An 18,744-nucleotide genomic window follows, 5' to 3' on the forward strand; every position below is an offset into this window, starting at 1 on the left:
CCTTTCTTTGCCACATGATCACTGACAGCCATGAGGCACCAGGTACACAGCCCTCAGAACAGCCCTACAGACAGACACTCCCTTTTGAGATAAGGAAATGCACTGGAGTAAATCCACATCTACTCAAAGTAGCACCTTCCCACCTCCTGCCATGTAGAAGGACTCATGAAGCTTCCTGTCCCTTCAATGGCAGACATGATCAAAAGGAAGCACAAGCCCCACCATCAAGCTTTCCAGACCCCAGCTCTGTGGACTCAGAACACTAAGAGACAGAATTCCATGGTGGTGCACACCTGGAATCCCAGAAGTCAACAGGCTAAAGCAGGAGGACTGCAAGTTCAAGGCCAGCATGGGCAGCTTAGGGAAACCCTCTCTCTAAATAAAAAATAAAAAAGGACTCGGGGTGTAACTCAGTGGCAGCAAACAGAAGCCCTAGGTTATATCCCCATCACCACAAAAAAAATAGTAATAATGATTTCAGTCCAATGTAGAGTTCAGAATCGTGCTGTACCAGTACAGCAGCCAGAAGCCACATGTGTCTCAATGCTAGAAATACTTTCTCATTCCTAGCTGGCTGGCGGCCAGCAGGTGGCTCTGGGGTACAACATCATTTGATCTTCCCTCAGCATCCGTTAGTGCAGGATGTTCAATGTCCCTACACCTCATTCACACAGCGCTCAGGTCAGAGCCGTGCTTAGTGGCCGACCCCACTCAGAATTCTTCCTGCTGGGAGAGTCACAGCTCTGCCCGGAAACAGGCCAAAGTCTATTACATAACTACCGAGAGGCCAAGAGAATCCTGAACTACCACAGCACAGTGAAACCTCAGGTAGGAAACGGACCTGGAGGACCCGCTGACTCACTCTCTGGTTTCCAGCTTCGCAGTGACAGACACCACATTACTGAGACAGCACACACAGGAAGTAGCAGTCTTCTGTCAGATCGGCAAAGGAGGAAAACTGAGACACCCAGGTGAGTGCTGCTCAGGAATGAAGGGTTTCTGCTGCTCTTGGCAGAGCAACATTTGTCTTCTGAAGGCCGAGCTCCTGGAGATCTGCACGCCACCAACTGTCCCACTGCAGGAATTCATCCTAAAGAATCAAGGACCGTGCTACAAAAGTCTATGACAGGGCTGGGATTGTAGCTCAGGGATAGAGCGCTTGCCTAGCATATGGGAGGCACTGGATTCAATCCCTAGCACCAAATATAAATAAATAAAATAAAGATACTGTGTCCATCTAAAACTAAATATATATATAAAAAGTCTATGACAGCAACATTTAAAAATCCAGAAAGGGGGCAGATGAGGAGGAAGAAGAAAAACACCCAGTAGTGGGCCCGTGAAGTACAGGGTAGCCACAAAATGGCATATTAAAAAGCTACTAAAATGAGAGGAATAAATGTTCATTCACAAAGAGGACACAATCGATGGCTTGGTTTTCACAGTGGATAAGAACACCTGCATGACGGGAGCCCAGGCCACTGGTCTGCACAGCCATAGGAAGCATGTGGACACAATCACACCCCATGACACTGTAGTCTCAGGTGGACCATGTGTCGGCTCTGCAATGACTACACATCACCCAAGGAGACAAAGCACACCCCAAAAAGCCCTTTCCAGAACCTACGACCACCTGCTGGGCACTGGCCTGGCATCTGTCTGACTCTACCACATTACCTCCTTCCCACTTCATCTGAATTTTTATCAAATTGCCTTTAAGAGATCCATGGAAACATACCAGTCTTACAAGGTCTCCATAAATACAATGGACACCTTCCACCTAAGGCTAACACAGTCAGCTCAGGCCAAAGCTGGAGGAAGCCATCTCAACCACCAAGGCCAGTGCCACCTTTGCTTTAGGATCTGGGAATAAACAAAAGGGCAGGACCTCTCAGCCCCAGCACACAAGTCTCAGCATACAGGGTCTCAGTTCTATCTCCTGAGTACCAGAGGTCCCAGGTCACCCCCGTAGGGAACTGTCCACCCCCATCAGAGTGGCAGTCTCGATGCCTGATGGCTACCCACATCCCTCTCCCCATCCATCCCAATAGCATGGTTCTTGGCACACCGATCAAGCCAGGCAACAAGGTGCTCGCCAGCCCCATTCACAGCTAACACTGGGCTAGAGGCCATATCACATGTCCCACATGAAGCCGGAGCATAAAAGGCCAACCCAAAAAAATAAGTCAATCCTCAAAAAACATTCCAAGCAAGGCTAGGACAGCTGTGGGGCCTCATGTCCCCTCCCTGAAACACCACCACAAAGGCACCACAGCACTCACTCTACAGATAAGCATGGAGCACCGGGCACATCCACAGGATGCCCTGAGGCTCACATCTCCTACTAGGGCAGCTGCACTGACTCTCAGAGGAACTTAGGGCACCTCCTGGGAGGTGGACAATGGGCCAGAAGTCTTGCAAACCACCTACCTATGGCACAAGCTGCTTCCTGAGACACAGACACCATCCCAAACTGATCCAAAAGAAAATCCCCATTCACATCCACAAACAGAGGTGATGTTGTGCTATATGCAGATGCCCCCCCACCTTTCATGGCTCTCTGGGTAGATACGTGATCTTGTGGCTACTGGTCAAAGTAGAAAAGTGCCTCATGGCTGGCAGGAGAAGGATGCCAGCGAGTGCCCTTCCCTTAACAGTCCATTCTGTTTCGTGGAGTGAAATGAAGAAGCTGGAACAGCAAAGTGTTAAAGCTTTAATTCCAAATCACTTTTCATGCCTGTTTCATCTGACAGTGGCTTTGAAAGCAAAAGGCAATCTTTATCATTTGAGCTTTTTAAAGTAATTGATGTTATTATGTCCAACATAACCAAATGCTTCTAAAAGCTGATTTTCAAAGTGACATCAGTCCCCAAAATAAGAAACCCTTCCTTCTGGCTACTAATAAATTATTAAAACACATCTGCACAGGAGGACAAGACTGAGGTTTAATAATCAATGGTGAAGAGGCTGGCTCCAGGCTCTCCTCACAGACTCACCTGCCAAGCAGTCAGTCCATCAGGACACCCAGGCCTCACATCATGGTCACTACTGCAACTTCTCCCTGTGGCTCTGCTCAAGGCAGGAGCCCAGTCCCATGTGGTTTTACACCCGCTAGATGTAAGCTCGAACCAGACAACTCCTAGCTCATGGTGGAACTCCATCTTTTCTATCACTGACTGGTCTAGGACAGGCACATAGCCCAGTTTTGGCCAGTGAGGGGCATCTGCTGGATAGCAGTCCTAGAAAGGTTTCCTTGTTCCAAAAAGACCCAAGAAAGAGGCCTCACCTTTCTGCCTCCTGACACCCAAACCTGGGCAGGAACTTCAAAGCCATAAGAGAAACCAGGCTGACCAGACGGCTGGCAAACAAACGGACCATAAAAAGCAGCACAACACATATTCTGGCCTTTGACTCAGTTTCTGGCGAAGTTCTAAAACTCTTGGGAACTTCTGGGTGGCGGGGAGTCCTTTCTTAGTAAGGAGTTGGGTTTCTACTAATAAGGTGACTAGGACAGGCCCCTACCTAACTAGGAAGGGGATGAGCACAGAAAGACCAGTGATTAGAGCTGAGAACTCTCAGCCCCACTCACCAGCCTGGAGAGGAGGACTGAAGACTGGGTTGAGGAAACTCTTAAACAGCAAGATTCAGGAGCTTCTAGGTTGGTGACCACAGAGGGGGCGCAGCTGGTGAAAGCAAGGAAGCTCAGCACCCAACTCCTGCCCTATGCGCCCTCCCATCTGGCTGTGCCTGAGCTGGATCAGGATAGTAAATAAGGCACTTTCCTGAGCTCTAGCAAGCCACTGGAATAAGTCAGACTCTATGTATGTATAATATGTCAAAATGCATTCTACTGTCATGTATATCTAAAAAGAACAAAGAAAAAAACTAAAGAGGGGATCATGGGGCTCCCTGAATTTGTAATTGGACAGAGTAGGTAACCTGGGAACTAGATAAAAGGACTGGCATCTGCATAAACCTACAAACTCTAAGAAATGTTGGAACTGAACTGAATCATAAGACACTGAGGTGGTGTCAAGACTGGAGAAGCAGAAAAGAACACAAATTTGGTGTCAGGAGGAAAAAACCCAACACCAGGCCCTGGGATGAGGTCCTGTAGCCACCCATCTCTGGGCCTCCTTTGGGGCTAAGAAAGAATGTGCTCACTGTTCAAGCCAGGTGGCTGAGATTTTTGTCACCTACAAAGGCCTCAGATGGTTGGCATACTCTGTAGGTCTTCCATGAGGGCACAAGTCTACACACTTGCACCCCCGGGGGCCAGGTTTCTACACTATGACAAGGTCATTCCAAGCCCACACACCTCTAGAAAGATGAGAATAGTCCTGATCCAAGCAGGGACCCCCAAGTCAAAAAGCCAAGCCACCAAAGAACCAGAGGTACATGTTGTCAGAACAGTCACAGTACCCCAAGCGGAGTCACACTATCACACCATGGGACTTGAAGCTTCCAATCCCCCACCATCTCAGACCAAGGCAGAACCAACAGTAAACCACAGCCACCCGCAAATGCCACATCTCACATGTGGTTTGAGGTTATTCCCCAGGGCTTCTCAGAGCAGCGGTATTAGAGTCAGAGCATAGCAGAAGGTCTTCAGGTTACACATGCACTGTCCTCAGAAAGGATCAGGGTAGTTGTCAGGACCCCTTGGCAAGTTCTCATGAGGGCTGTCATAGAAGGAGCACACCCAATGCTCTTCCGGGTTTCCTGTGTGGCAATGTGCTCCCCCGTTACACACATGCCCTACCACCCATGAGGTCCCCACTAGAGCCAAGCCAGGCCTTTAAATCTCCAAAACTATAAGCATACCTCTTTCTCTAAAAAGTACCCAGCCTCAGGTACACTGCTATAGCAATGAAAATGGACTACTTTACCCAGTGAGACAAGAGAGCATCCCTCTGCCTAAGCCCAAGTGCCCAGAGCACATGCATCCCCACAGACACCTGGTCTACCTGCTGGCAATGGCACTGTTCTTCTCCTTCAGGGCAAGTTCTCGCTGTTGCAGCTCAACGACAAATCTGGAGAGGTCCTCTGGAGTCCTGAGAGATAAAGAACACACATTCAGTTCCACCTGTCCCCAGAAGTGGGCCTAATTCCACATCTGGAATAGAGGTCCAAAACCATGCCATTTAGAGACCAGGATGAGTAGTCCATCATGTGACCCACGTGTGAGGCAGAGAGCACTAACCACAGCCCGAGTCCAGCCACAGCCCACCACCAGCCATGCAATAGCAGCAGGCTACCTTCATAAGCCTTGGCTTTATTTCACCTATAAAAACAGGGTGACACATAATGGTGTCACCATGCCAAGGAAATGATATTCACAAAGTACTGCCCAGTTCCTGGCATGGAAATGACGCACAATAGCTCCTATCTTTGCTTTTCCTCCAAAACAGCTGCATGCACACAGAGTTAAGAGTAGTAATGGGGGGCTGGGGACATGGCTCAAGTAGTAGTGCGCTCACCTGGCATGCGTAAGGCACTGGGTTTGATCCTTCAGCACCACATAAAAATAAAATAAAGGGGCTGGGATTGTGGCTCAGCGGTACAGTGTTCGCCTAGCACGGGCGGGACCTGGGTTCGATCCTCAACACCATATAAAAATAAAGGCATTGTGTTGTATCCATAAAAAAAATAAATAAAAATAAAAAATAAAGATATTGTGTCACCTAAAGCTAAAGGAAAATAAATATTTTTTAAAAATAGAGCAAGAGTAGTAATGGCATAGCCCCACACGTGTGCTGCTGCATGATTCTCAGAACTATTCCAGATTCACTGTCCCAGTGGATGCAAAGCAGTCCTATTCTTTATGTTTCCATATTTCAATGAGGAAATGGAAATTCAGAGATGCCATCTGGCTGTCCACAGTCCACTTGGTCCATGAGCTTAAGTCAAGGTGAGCCACATCTTCTGACTAGTCCACAGCAGAACATATCCCAGAACTCTTGGTAGCTTTACAAGTAGCATGACACACATGTGGAGTGCACAGCAAGAGCTCTCAACATGGCATGGTAGGAGGCACACAAGCCCAAGGCCAAGGACACATCTTGCTTTCCTCTCCACCCACCACAGCAAGCACAGGGCTATGGGGCCATGTGGTATGAGCCAACCCATGGCCCTGTCCCCCAAGGAGTCCCTCCACCTCACTAAGTGGGTGAGAAGAGCCCCTGCAAGGATCATGGAGGCCATGACTCTGGCTACAGCAAAGCAGCTGTCCATGCAAGGAGGAACCTGCAGCAAGCTACAAGGAGAGTGCTGCTGGCCACCCTCCACAGCAGTGGCCTCTCTTACTGCCATTTCTCAGGCCAACACTGAAGACACTATACAGGGGGAGACACTGACCCTGGACCACAGAGTATCTGGGGTCCCCATGGGCAGGGCCCTAGAAGTGCAAGGTACAGGTAAGCCACCCTCACCATGTTTCAGACACTCAGGACTGAACTCTGTCCTCCTGAAGTTCCTATGCAGAAGCCCTATTCCCACAGGATGGGATTTGGAGATGGGACCTTGGGGAGGTGATAAGGGTTAGGTCAGAACAGTGAGGTCCTCACACTGGGGTCAGCATCCTGATAGACACACCAAGAGCTTGCTCAGTCTCTCTCTCCTGGCCATGCAAGGACACAGCAGAGGCAGCAATCTGCAAGGTGGGAAGGGCCCTCACCAGAGGCGGAACACCAGCCTCCAGAACAACAGGAATAAACTTCTGCTCTGAGCCCCATCTGTGAATTTGTCACAGCAGCCCAGCCACATTGAGAGGCTGCTCCGGCAGAAGAGACACCCAAGTGGGCCAGTAGCACAGACACTCAGGAAATGGCTCAGGCCCAGCGTGATTCCATCTAGACACCCAATCCACAAGCACAACTTCATGTTTCTAAGTACACAGAAAATAAGTAAGATGTATGGAACACCCCTAGAAAGCTTCACCCCAAGTTTATCTGGAATTTACCTCCATGTCAAGCAGGGCCTAGTGATGGAGGCTGAGGAGTCTTTAACTTCATGTGCCTCTGTGAACTGCTTACAATGAGAATTCATGTACTACATGTATGAGTACAAACAAAAACAAAGGAAAAGCCACAGCAGGCTCAGAAGGTGAGAAAAGACGCCGGAAGCCCCCAGGCTGGGGAGCAGGGAGCCTGGCCGATACGGGGTGCCAAGTGCACACTGCTCAGCCCAGCAGAAGCCCAGACAGAGCGCAGAGAAAAGGGCACACAGAAAAGAAGGGAGACAAACCACGAGAAACCCTGGATTCAGAACAAGTTCAGGGCTGAGAGAAGAGAGCGCAGAGCTGGGCCTCCTGTCGCCTGTCCTGAGCTCCACGTAAGGAGGTGAGTCCACGTGATCATGGAGGATTTCTGCACAGTCACAGCCGTCGTGCATCTCAAACCAAAGACCAGAGGCCCACACACCTCCAACTGGCAGGAAGAGTGTTTATTTTCTGGAAGCCTCCTGACCTGTGTGTGGTTAAAGCTACTCAGAGATGCTTACCCAGGGCGCTCCAGGGATTAGCTAAGTGCTTGTAACTAGAAGGAGTCACGCCAAGTGCCATTATGGCCTAAAAATAACACCGACAGTCCATTCTGAAACTTGCACTTCACAACTACAAAGTGGGAGGCATTTGAGGCCTCGGGAGCCTCCGACACAGAGATGACAAGAAAGTGACAGTTCCAACTGCAGCCCAGGCTGTGTGACACCTGCTGCGGAAAACTCTAGTTTCAGCTGCGAAGCCTTTCACATCCTAACGGGGGCTTTCAGGGAAAAAGTCTTTTTGTTCCATCTGCAGCTGAATTTTGACGCAAACTCAGCTGTGTGCAGAATAGAAGAGGGCTGGGGGATCGTGCCCACTGCTCTACCCCTGAGGCAAAGGCAGTTGCAGCCGCAGCTATTTTGAGGTCCTATAGCAGATGCCACAGCACTTACGGAAGCCTAAGTGCCAGTTCCCCCAAGTCTGAAAGACACCAGATCCAAAGGATACCGAAGCCTAAAGTGAATCAAGCACCAACAGCCACAAAACCAAATAAGAAACCTTGAGCTTTCTCCCGAGGTGTTATTATTATATATTTTTTTCCAAACAATAGGAACCCGCAGGGCATAATCACCATATTGCTGGGGCTGGGCTTCAGCCAGGGCCCAAACAGAAAGGAGGGAACACAACACAAACAAGATGGGCTTTTTGCTTTTGCAAAAAGGATGCCAAAACAGGAATGAACAGAAAATATTAGACAGCAAATACTTTTGCTAAAAATCAAAGGAATAGCAAGAACTGAGGGCTGCAAACCCCTGCAGGCAGCCCAGACTTTTCTCACTAATATAACATAACTGCTTGGGAAAAGGGATGCAGGTCACCCTGATCTGACATTGATGTGGCTGGTATGCGGTGCCCAGGACTGGGGAGAGGGAACTACTGCTTTCCTGGGGAGGAGAGACTAACTCTAAGCAGTGCAGTGGCTTCACCCTGGGCCAGCTCTGGCAGGGCCACCTGCAGGGGCTGTGGCCACTGCCTGCAGCCCTGAGGCCACTGAGTAGGAGGTCCCAGTCTGGTGTTGAGGTCATAGCTACCCAGACTTCAGGAGACTCAACAAAGGGCATTAGCCCACCTCACCCTTTGGGTACAGGGTTGCTCTGTAACATCCGGGCCTTGATAGACAAGGCCACTGACAAATCTTCCAGAGCACCCATTTCCCTCCAGCACAGAAGGTCACTCCAGCCCTGTGAACGGTTCAGGGCTGGTTGCTATCTCAGGTACAGTGGCCTGCCATGCCTCCCTCCAGGCCCATCCAAAATCAAAGGCCCCCAGCAACGAAGGCTGGAAGGCCCTACCTCGAACCACAAAAGGATTTTCACATGGAAACAAAATCACATCAACTAACTGAGAAGGAGGAAGCAGCAAGCTGCTGCTTCTCAGACTTGCTGCCTTCCAAAGCCAACAGCACAGTCACACTCGGCCTCAGGACCTTCATGTCCCTTTTCCAGAATACTTTCCCCTAGACACCCACACACCCCACTCCTTCATCCACCTCTAGGTCACAGGACACCAAGTTTTCAGCTGGACCTCCGGAGCATCCTATCTGAAACTGTGGACCCCACCCCCTAGCTTCTCCCTGCATCCCTTCCGAAGCCCACCACCCTCAGATACCCACTCTACCTGTCAGGTTATCGTCATTCTCCCTCAATTACAATGAAAGCTTCCTAAAAGAAGAGACAGTTTACATTTTGTTCTGTTTTTTTCACTGGCGCAATCACAGGCTTCCAGAAACGTATGTGAAATGAAGGGAAAATCATGATACCTTTCCAGAGCAATACCATGCAGCTCAGCTCTGAGAAGTGTGAACTCAGACCACTGGATTCCAAGTCCAGGGTTACTGATTAAATAAACGTCACCCACCCATACAACAGTATCTGTGTAAAACCAAAAGAATGCAGAATCTTTCTACATATTAAAATGAAAGATCTCCAAAATGCATTGCTAAATAAAAACACAAAAAAACAGAATGTAAGTGTTCTATGTGCTGCCATTTGTATGAAAGAAAAAATATGCATGGTTGTAACTGAATTATACTAAAGGATGAAGAAGAAATAACACTGGCTTCCAGCAGAAGAGGACAAGAATGACCTGAGAGATTTACCTCTAGATACCTTTAAAATGTGTAAAATATTTTGTGCTAAGGAAACATATAAAAGCTATTCAATAAATAATTTCTCAAAGCTCAGCACTGTAACCTTGTACTGCAGAATCAGGTGCTAAATGAAAATTTCGTAAAAAGAAAACAAATTATTCCCACAGCAAATTAATGCATAGAAATCTAACTATGACCATTTACCACAAAACAATGATATCATTTCTTAAAAATGTTCACCTGTGTATAGGTAATACCATAAACAGGACAATGATGTATTAGTGAAAGGCCTCCTACCTAAAATAATTAAGCCTGGCAACTGATCCCAAAAGGTGCTTGGTTAAGAGGGGAATTGAATGATACATGTGTTTCAAAACATAAAACATTATCTTAAAACATAAAAATATACAAGTATTCCCTATGCTGCAAATGTCTTCTTCAAATACAGGTCAACTAGAGCTTTACCTTATATTTTTGCATAAAGCACACACACAACAAGTAACTCATGACTTTTAGGTTGGTTCCTTTGAAGTGGACACCTACAGTCTTCCTAGATTTTACAACTTTTCCTCTTAGTCTTTCATAGTCAGTTTGCCTGATTCAACATCAATGTTTTAAGGATTTGTCTTTAAGACTTTGCAAAGGATCCACCTTCAAATTCAAAGAAATAAGACTTCTGTTACACTGAAGCAGCCTTCACAGATCTAAAGTATGTAATGACAATAGCAATGGCCACCCTAAAACAGATGCCAGTGTGGTGGTGGGTGGAGGCCACACCTCTTGCCCCTAGCTTGAGTGTAGGCACATAGATGACCACCTGGGGCCTTTGAAGACAGACTTTTCCATATGAAATACACTTCGAACTTTTAAAAAGTTAAGAATGGGGCCAAGCACAGTGGCACACACCTGTAATTCCAGCAGTTCGGGAGGCTGAGGCAGGAGGATCATGAGCTCAAAGCCAGCCTCAGCAAAAGCAAGGTTCTAAGCAACTCAGCAAGACCCTGTCTCTAAATAAAATACAAAACAGGGCTGGAGATGTGGCTCAATGGTTGACTGCCCAAGTTCAATCCTCAGTACCAAAAAACACAAAAGAAAAAGAAAAATTAAGAATGACTTACTAGTATGAGAATTATGGTGCTGCAGGATCTATCTGAATTTTCCAGAATTGAGACCAGAGTATATTGGTCAGAGCCATGTGTCAGCCATGTGTCCAGAGCTACAACCCTGCCACCCACACACACCTGCCCCATACTGCAGCATTTGGACCACAGGAATCATAGAGAACAACACACACACAGATTATACTCGTTTTCAAAAAACAGACTCCACAAACCTCAGAAGCACTGAAAAAAGGGGTCGGGGTGGAACAGAGCTAACATCTTAGATTCAGAAACCAGGCCAGTGCTCAAAGTCTAACTCCACTGGCTATCAACTACATGGCCTCCAACCAATCAGCAGACCTCTCCAAGTCTCAACCCCTCTTCTGGAAAATGGATGTCAAAAGAGAGCCAGGCTCAGCAGTGAGACTATGCCCTGGAGTCAGCCAGGCTCAAGTTCAATTCCCATCCCAGCCCCAGCTTCCTAATCCATGAAATAGGATCATGTCTCCCAACCTGACTACCAAATTAGGGACATCCAGCCCTCTGTGAGCCTTTGTGATGATCTCTGTCTCTCAGACAGTGTCCAACACCACCCCTACACACATCTACCAGTTGCCTGGGCACTAATAGATGACAGGTTTATCGGTTCTAATAACAAAACAAAGAGAGTAAATCTGTTTGATGACAGAACCAGAGTCTAAAACCTCACAGAGAAGCAGGAAGAACAGGTGGACTGTAAGCAAGAAGTAAAACCCATGCAGGGGGGCCAGAGGGCGGGGAGAATCAACTCTTAGAATATAATGGGAAGGACAACCCTGGTTCACGAGCAGCACCTATGGACAGACCTGGGCATCCTGCATCTGAGGCAATCTCACTCAACAAATCCAGCGAGCACTTCAGGCTAGTCCCAAGCCCTGAAGAACTCTCTGACACACGTACACAGACCTGGAGACTTCCCAACCTGTTGAGGCAGGCAGGCAGTCACTGTGACGAACCCAATGTGCACTACATTCCCAAGGAAGACCAGCGGGGGAAGAGGGCAGGTAACAAGTGTGAGGTGTGCAATCCTCACAGGCGGTCAGGAACCATGTCTGAAAAGGTGACACCTACCACAGACTAAGCAACACAGAAGTGAGCAGTGCAAGCTCAGGGGGAAGAATTTTCAGAGGCTCCAGGTCAAGTGAAATTGAGTTGTAGCTGCAGGGTGACAGGAGAATTCCACCCAAAGAACTTCCTGGAGAGAGAAAACGTGTTGTCTCAAGGGGAACTGCACACACTCAGAGAGCCACCCCCACACCTGTGTGGTTCACAGTATGCAAACGTGCAGCGCCACACTGGCAGGCTCAGGGAATGCTACAGACTCAGGTCTGACTGAGAAACCAACAACTCAGATGGCTCAGGAGAGACACTACCTGGAAAAGCCAGGAGAGCGCTGCCACCATTGGGTCCACCTCCCTCCACCCCACCACCTGGATGCCACCTCTGTGGAGCTGGAAGAACTAGACCATGAGCAGCGGGCGGCAACATGGAGTGGGCACACGACCTTGGGAAGAGCAAATTCTGTACCCAGGTGACTTCACAATGAACCAACACCTTTAGCCTTGGCACAAAATTACAAATGTGTGGATTTCAGCTCTGCAGGATGGAACGGGGTGGAGATAAGGGCTCTGTGAGGTGGCAAACTCCCAACCCTGAGGAGCTGCAGCAGACTAGGGCTGGCTGTTGGAGGCAGGGCAAGACAGAGTGACTCTGGGGACCACAGGGAGGCGCACAGCGACAGGGCGGAGCAGGAAGGGGGACCCTGCAACTCTGTCCTCACTCAGCTGTGGTTTCTCAGCTCCTCTGCCAGGTACTGGCCTCCCACCCCCTGCCTCGTGAGGTCCAGATCTCATCAGCTGTCCAAAGCCAGCAACGCGGCTTAACTGCTTCAGGCAAACGAGCCTCATGGGTCCCCAGACACATGTAAATAAAATGAAGAAATTTCAAATTTACAGTTGCTGCCTTCGAATTCTTTCTCCCGGCTCAGGAAGGATTAAAAGGACTTCAAAGCAGCCTGGGTCCCAATTAAGCCAGTGTGACCACCGCAGGGATGCTGGAACACTCCTCTGATTAACAAGAGGCGCGCTTTGAACTGTTCGTGCTAAAAAAAGCTCTTAGAACCTCTCAAACAAATGCTGTAATTTCTCTCCCACTTCCCTCACTCTTTGGAAAAGTTGATCCTCTGAATGCTTTAAACATTCAGAAAGCAGCTGGATAACAGCCCCAAACACAATTTCAGCGAGGAGCTCAGAACAGGAGCAGGGACAGAGGCCTTGCGCAACTGCGCACAGCACGCTGGGCTTCCAGGACAGCACTGGTGGCCTGAGACTACACAGTGTCATCACACTGCTATGCGGCCAGTGCAGCAAGGCTGGGAGAAAGGTCTGGGCAGAAGACCAGATTCTCACCTGAGCCGAGGATCCCCACAGAGGATCCCCACAACGTGGCCCTGGAGAACATCCTTGACACCTACCTGAGCAGTGCTGCACAAAGTACCTGCACAGAAATGGCCAGAGCTGCTGGAAACTGGGGTCAGCAGAACAGCAGAACCCTCCCTCCACATCAGGGGCAAGCTCAGCTCGTGGGGCCAAAGTGCCCAGGGGAGCCACAAGAGCTCAGAATGGGAGGCCATCTACTATGGACAGCAGTATCCAAGGTGCAAAGTGAAACAAGACATCCCATACAACGGTGACTCACTCTGGGCAATACAACTGTGGTTGGAAGTAAGCTTGGGAGCCAGATGGGGACACTAATCACACTGTGACTTCAGAGATCCCAGCGCACGGTTCCTGACAGTCCTACTCTCACCGTGCCTTTAACATTAAGCATTAGGAAAGCCCTCCTCGAATACCTGAGGCCCAACTATTCTACCTCTGAGGATTTCTTTCAGGGAGAGGCAGGAAATCAGGAAGAACAGTGAGTTAAAAATCAAGTCAATCTGGCTGCTGGGGAAACAATCAAAGCAATGTGTGAACAAAGGACGTTACCGGATACAGAAACTCAGAAAGAAGCCATCATTAGTGAGATGCTCTCTTTGAACTCACTGAGTAATAAAAGGAGAGAAAAGGTCTCAGAACTGTGGAAAAGCAAAAGCCACATACAGGCAGAGCTGAACTGTGATTGCAGGCTGGCCCTGAGCTTGCTGTGTGGCCCTGGGCTACTTACTTAACCTTCCTGAACTTTGGTTTATGCATCTTTAAGTGCGAGTAATGAACTAGGATGCCACATCCTGATTTGTGATTCTCTCCAAAAACAAAAGCTGCCTAAGACTCTTTTCCCTCTGATTATGTGAATGATGCGAGAAAACAAGACTCCAGGCAGAGGGTGTAGGGAGACCAAAGTCCTGAGGCAGAGCCACAAAAGGGGGACCCTGGGAAGGCTTAGACAGCAGGCCTGGGGCAGGGAGAGGCAGAGGGCACAGAGCGCATGGGGGGCTGCGGTCAGAATTCCAGATTTGATTCTAAATGGACAGATGCTTAGACTGCTCACCTCTGCAGCCATATTCTAGAGGTTTTGTAAAAGGAGAGGAGCACCCAGGTTCACCCAAGTGCTGCCAGTAGCAGGGAAAAGAAAACAACCCAAACACCCAGCAATGGAGAAGAGGGCAGGCGCAGGCAGTGAGGCTATGAAATGAGGACTTCACTGCAGGATGAGTGGGGACGAAATGGCTTTGCACAGAACTGCAGGTCCAGTGGTTCTCCTCAAGGCCCCTCAGTGCTGGAGTGCCGAGAGGGCAGCAAGTCCCAGAGGGAGATAGGAATCATCAGGTGGGCTCTGCACTGAGAAGGGTTTATAAACGGTGTGACAGCACTAGGGGTGGGCCAGGAGCAGTGACCTGAGAGATGCTGAAGGGACAGAATCAACCGGGTGATAGGCAGACAGAGGAGGGGGATCAGGTACAAGACCAGGGAGCTGGCTGGGCACAGCAATGGAGCCAACCCCCAGCAGAGACCACAGGAGAACGGCTACCCGTGGCCATGGCAGACAGTCGCACAGGCGCTCAACAGCAGAACAGCTTCCTTTTTTCAGCATTTCCAAGATCACTGTTGGAAGACAGATAATTTGCCAAGACAGGCAGAACTCAACGGTGCCTCCATGGGACCCTATGTAGCTCGCTGCTGTGCTTTCAGGGGAAAAGAGAACTACAGAGAAGACTCTAAGAATCCCGACACTCACTTGAAAAGAAACAGCAAGTAGGACATTCACTGGGCCTCCTGAGGCAAGAGCTATCTCTGTCCCCATTGTACAGATGAGCTTCGACAACCAGCCTGGGCCCACGCAGCCAAGAGGCAGCAGCAAGAGCAAACCAGGCTCCTAAGCAGAAAGCCAAAAGGCCAGTCTGCCTTCCATGACGCCGGAACCAAAGTGCAGACACATGCACGTGCGCATGCACACATGTGGTCATTTTGCCCCCAAGAGCACCCCCTGGTTACAGGAGGAAATGCTTCAATGACACATGAACAAGGCAGAAAGGCACTGCGGCTGAAGTGAGCAGTCACCAGGTTTGCCTGGTCTGGGCTCCACTGCTGTGGCACTTCCAAGGGCTCCAGTGAAAGAACAGAACCCACCCGTCACACTGTGAAGGGCACATGCCACACACAGTGTGAGACCAGAGGAAATGCAGCAGACAAGTCAACGGAACCTGGGTTCTTAGGTCCACTGCAGCCACTCTCCATGCTGAGCCTGGGCCGAGTGAGCACAGCCATGGAATTCACCCAGGGGCACCCCTGCGGCAGTGCCCTTTGTATATCAAACTGGCCTTTTTCAAAGAAAACAGGCACTGCTTTCCTCAAATGCAAGGGGAACTGCCAAATATAAGGCAGATGAAAGCAGGACAGATATTTTTTTCAGGACACAGAAAACCACTGGGCAGCTCCCAACTCCTGTGGAAACCTACAGGGTGCAGGGTCCAAGGCACCTCTAGGTACCTCTAGAGTCTGAAACTCAACTAAATCCCAAAGCACATCCTTAGAGCTCTCAGTTACTGGCATGTTACAAACACCACCGGCCACACAGTGCCTCATACAACCCTCAAGCAGGAAGGACAGGGGTCCCGTGGCTGCTGGACAGATGAGACAGCCGAGTCTCTGGGTGGCACATCATTGGTGGCTGCTGAGGCAGAGTATGACCTAACTGTGAAGGCTGCTCTCACCACCCCACTATCCTCTGAAGCAGAAACAACCCTTACCAAGGTCCTACAAAACCATCCCAGCTTCATGGAATAGTGAGGGACAGGTAGAAGAGGCCAGAGGAGGCTTCAGAGGTCCTGATCTGCTTCTCTCCAGTTACCTGGAGGCCTCGGGTTAACAAAAGGTGGAGAGCAACGGGGTGTGAACATCACACTGCTCGGGCTCAGAGGTGGGGCTGCAGAGGGAGAAGGGATATCTCGTGTGTCCCAGGTGAACAGGTGCGTGAGGGTGCAACATGCCTGAACCCAGCTGCCCACCTGCTTACCCTGAGAGTGAATCATGGTAAATTTGTGGGCCTGGCTTCACGTAGTTGTCTCCCCAAGTAACTTAGGCCTCAAGAAGGCTGTGAAGGGCAGCATCCTGCAGACTTTCCAGCAATGCTGAGCCAGAATCATCTGCTTACTGCACTGCACAGCTCAAGGCCAGGAGTTCTCAGGGAGCACTTTGTCTCCTCAAGACACAAAAGCAAAAAAAGGCCACATGAGGTATTTTGCATGATTCCATTTACTCAGCACCACTCAGCACCAGGTACCCAAACCTCACAAGAATTGTCTTGTTAATTCACACAGCCTGAGATGGCTATATCATTTCCCACATGACAACTGCAAACTAAAGGCGCAGCTCCTTGACCCTGGTGGGCAGGGCATTCAGGACCCAGCCCCAACCTTGACGTGGTAAGCTGTATCCTTAGGATGGCGGCAAATTCTCCTTGCTGCATTTGCTTGCTGAGTCTGACATCAGCAAAGCCCACCTTCATGGGTAGCAGGGAGGACTGAGTTGCCACCACCAAGCTCAGGGCATTGACAGGCACCTGCAGTTGCTCACTATGCTGCATTTGACCCTCATGGCCCTGCAGGACCAGGTCAGAGGGACACGGGCTGCAGTACCAGGCAACTCACAGGAACACTTGCTCAATGGTCTGTGCACACAGGAGGACCAAGGAGAGCAGGCACCTAAATGTACACCTCTGGCTGCAATAGCAGCCCCTGCTGGCACCCCAACACTGGCAGTAGACTCTCCTTTCCTCCCATTTGTAGAGCCATTTCTACCCAAGTGACACAGTAAAGAGTCAGCCTACTAGGTCTGTCAGAGAACAGTAGCCCCTGCTGCCCTGTATCTCCTGTACCAGTCCCCCCCTCTCGCAGCACACACTGGAGTCCTCTAAGCCAAGCCCACTGGGAATGACTTTTCCTCTCAGACTGCACTGCAGCTTTCTTGAAGCATCACCTCCAACTTCCCAGGATGAACAGGACTCAGCTCTTGCTCCTCACCACTGTCCTCAAACCATGGGAACACCCCCCGCCCCATCACTGTTGTCAATGACACAGCTAAACCCCAAGACCGGAGAGTTCTCGTCTGGTTCTAGAATCAATCCACTCGCACAGAGGCCATGTAGCAAAGTGTGATTATTTCCACTTCCTGCACTACTTTGTGTCTTCTCCAAAACTAATGAAGCCTTTTCATGTGCTGGTCTGTGTAGTTACTACCAATGCCCCCCTGAGTTCTGTGAACTATCAAATCTGCTCCCAAGATGTCAGAGATGCCAGGTTGTCTATCAGTTTCAGCCTCAAGCCTGCCTTCTGCCCAAAGGAGGACTGAAGACCCTCTGCCAGGGGCATGAGTAGCATCTCAGGTTCTTACTCCCATGGTTAGGAAGGTCCTGTCCCCTGCACGCAAGCCCTTCCTCTTCATCAGCTACTCACTCTTCCAACAGGAGCTTTCTGGAAAAGGATATGAGGGAGACACTTTTTTGAGACTTTACAAATCTGCTCTCCCACTGACTGTTAATCTAGGTTGAGTGCCAGGCACTGTGGCATGCATCCATATTCCCAGCACTGGAGAGGCCCAGACAAAAGGGTCTCAAGTTCAAGGACAACCTGGGCAACTTAGCAAAACCACTTCGTTAAAATAAAAAAAAAAAAAAGGAAAATTCTTTTCCTACAAGCTCCTAAAGACATTGCTCTAGTCTCTACTAGACTCAGACAATGCTGCTGACAGGGTGAAGCCCATTCTGACTCCAGATGAATCTGTGTTCTACTCTCATCCTCTGAGAGCTCAGCAGAGGGGCTTTGCCCAGCAGTCACAGCCTCACAACATGTGTCTTGGTGATGGCCCGCATTGCCAGCTCTCATCCACTGACAGGCCCCTTCAGTCTTCAGCCCTGAGTTCTAGGGAATATTGGAACTGTTTCAAGGTCAAGTGCTTCCCATTTCTCTGCTGTACTGTCTGAACGTGGTCCACCTGGGTTTTTCTCACTTCATCCTTTTGCTTTTCTTTCTGGGAAATTTCCTCAGCTTCCCAACACGGACATTGATTTTCTTCCCACATCTGTTCAGTGTTGATTTCCCAGGGCTCTCCTGGTTCACCTAATGTTCTTCTTTTGGAGAATTCTTTGCCTGTTAAAATACCTTCTTTTATTTCTTGGGGGATATTTACAAAAGGTTTTTTCCTTCAAGCTTTGTCCTTGCGTAATTTCCATTTCCTCTAAGTTCCTTTACCTGGGCGCACCTCTCCAGGCACGGATCCAGCAGAGTTCCCCACATGAGAGCTGAGAGGTCTCAGCACCACTGCGTACTCCTTCTTGACATGGCCACGTCGTCTGATCAGTGGACAAGATCTATCTCCCAAGGCTCTGGATCAAGCAGGACAAGGGCTGGTACCTCAGCATCAGTCACATGCAATTCGCCTCCTCCCAACCTCCAGGAAGCAGGCCACCCTCGAGAGCACTGTCACAGGGACAGCAGCATCACCCTCTGCCCAGGACCTTCCAGTCTTCATTGGGCTGGG

General features: G+C 49.5%; 1 protein-coding gene across 6 annotated transcripts in view; it reads right to left on the minus strand.

Annotated features, from left to right (window-relative positions):
- Window positions 1–18,744, minus strand: part of Mad1l1 (mitotic arrest deficient 1 like 1) — a 351,813-nt gene that overhangs the window by 280,523 nt on the left and 52,546 nt on the right. For 5 of the 6 annotated variants that reach the window (XM_046428170.2, XM_046428172.2, XM_046428171.2 and 2 more), the window contains one exon: window positions 4,968–5,054. In XM_046428170.2, the coding sequence (XP_046284126.1) occupies window positions 4,968–5,054 (87 nt within the window). Of the gene's footprint in view, window positions 1–4,967; window positions 5,055–18,744 lie in introns of those variants that run through there. The other variant, XM_058573845.1, reaches the window with a different exon arrangement.

The sequence above is a fragment of the Marmota monax genome, unplaced genomic scaffold, assembly GCF_021218885.2.
Source record: "Marmota monax isolate L192 unplaced genomic scaffold, Marmota_monax_Labrador192_F-V1.1 WCK01_AAM20220418_F8-fsc00368, whole genome shotgun sequence".
Lineage (NCBI taxonomy): Eukaryota > Metazoa > Chordata > Mammalia > Rodentia > Sciuridae > Marmota > Marmota monax.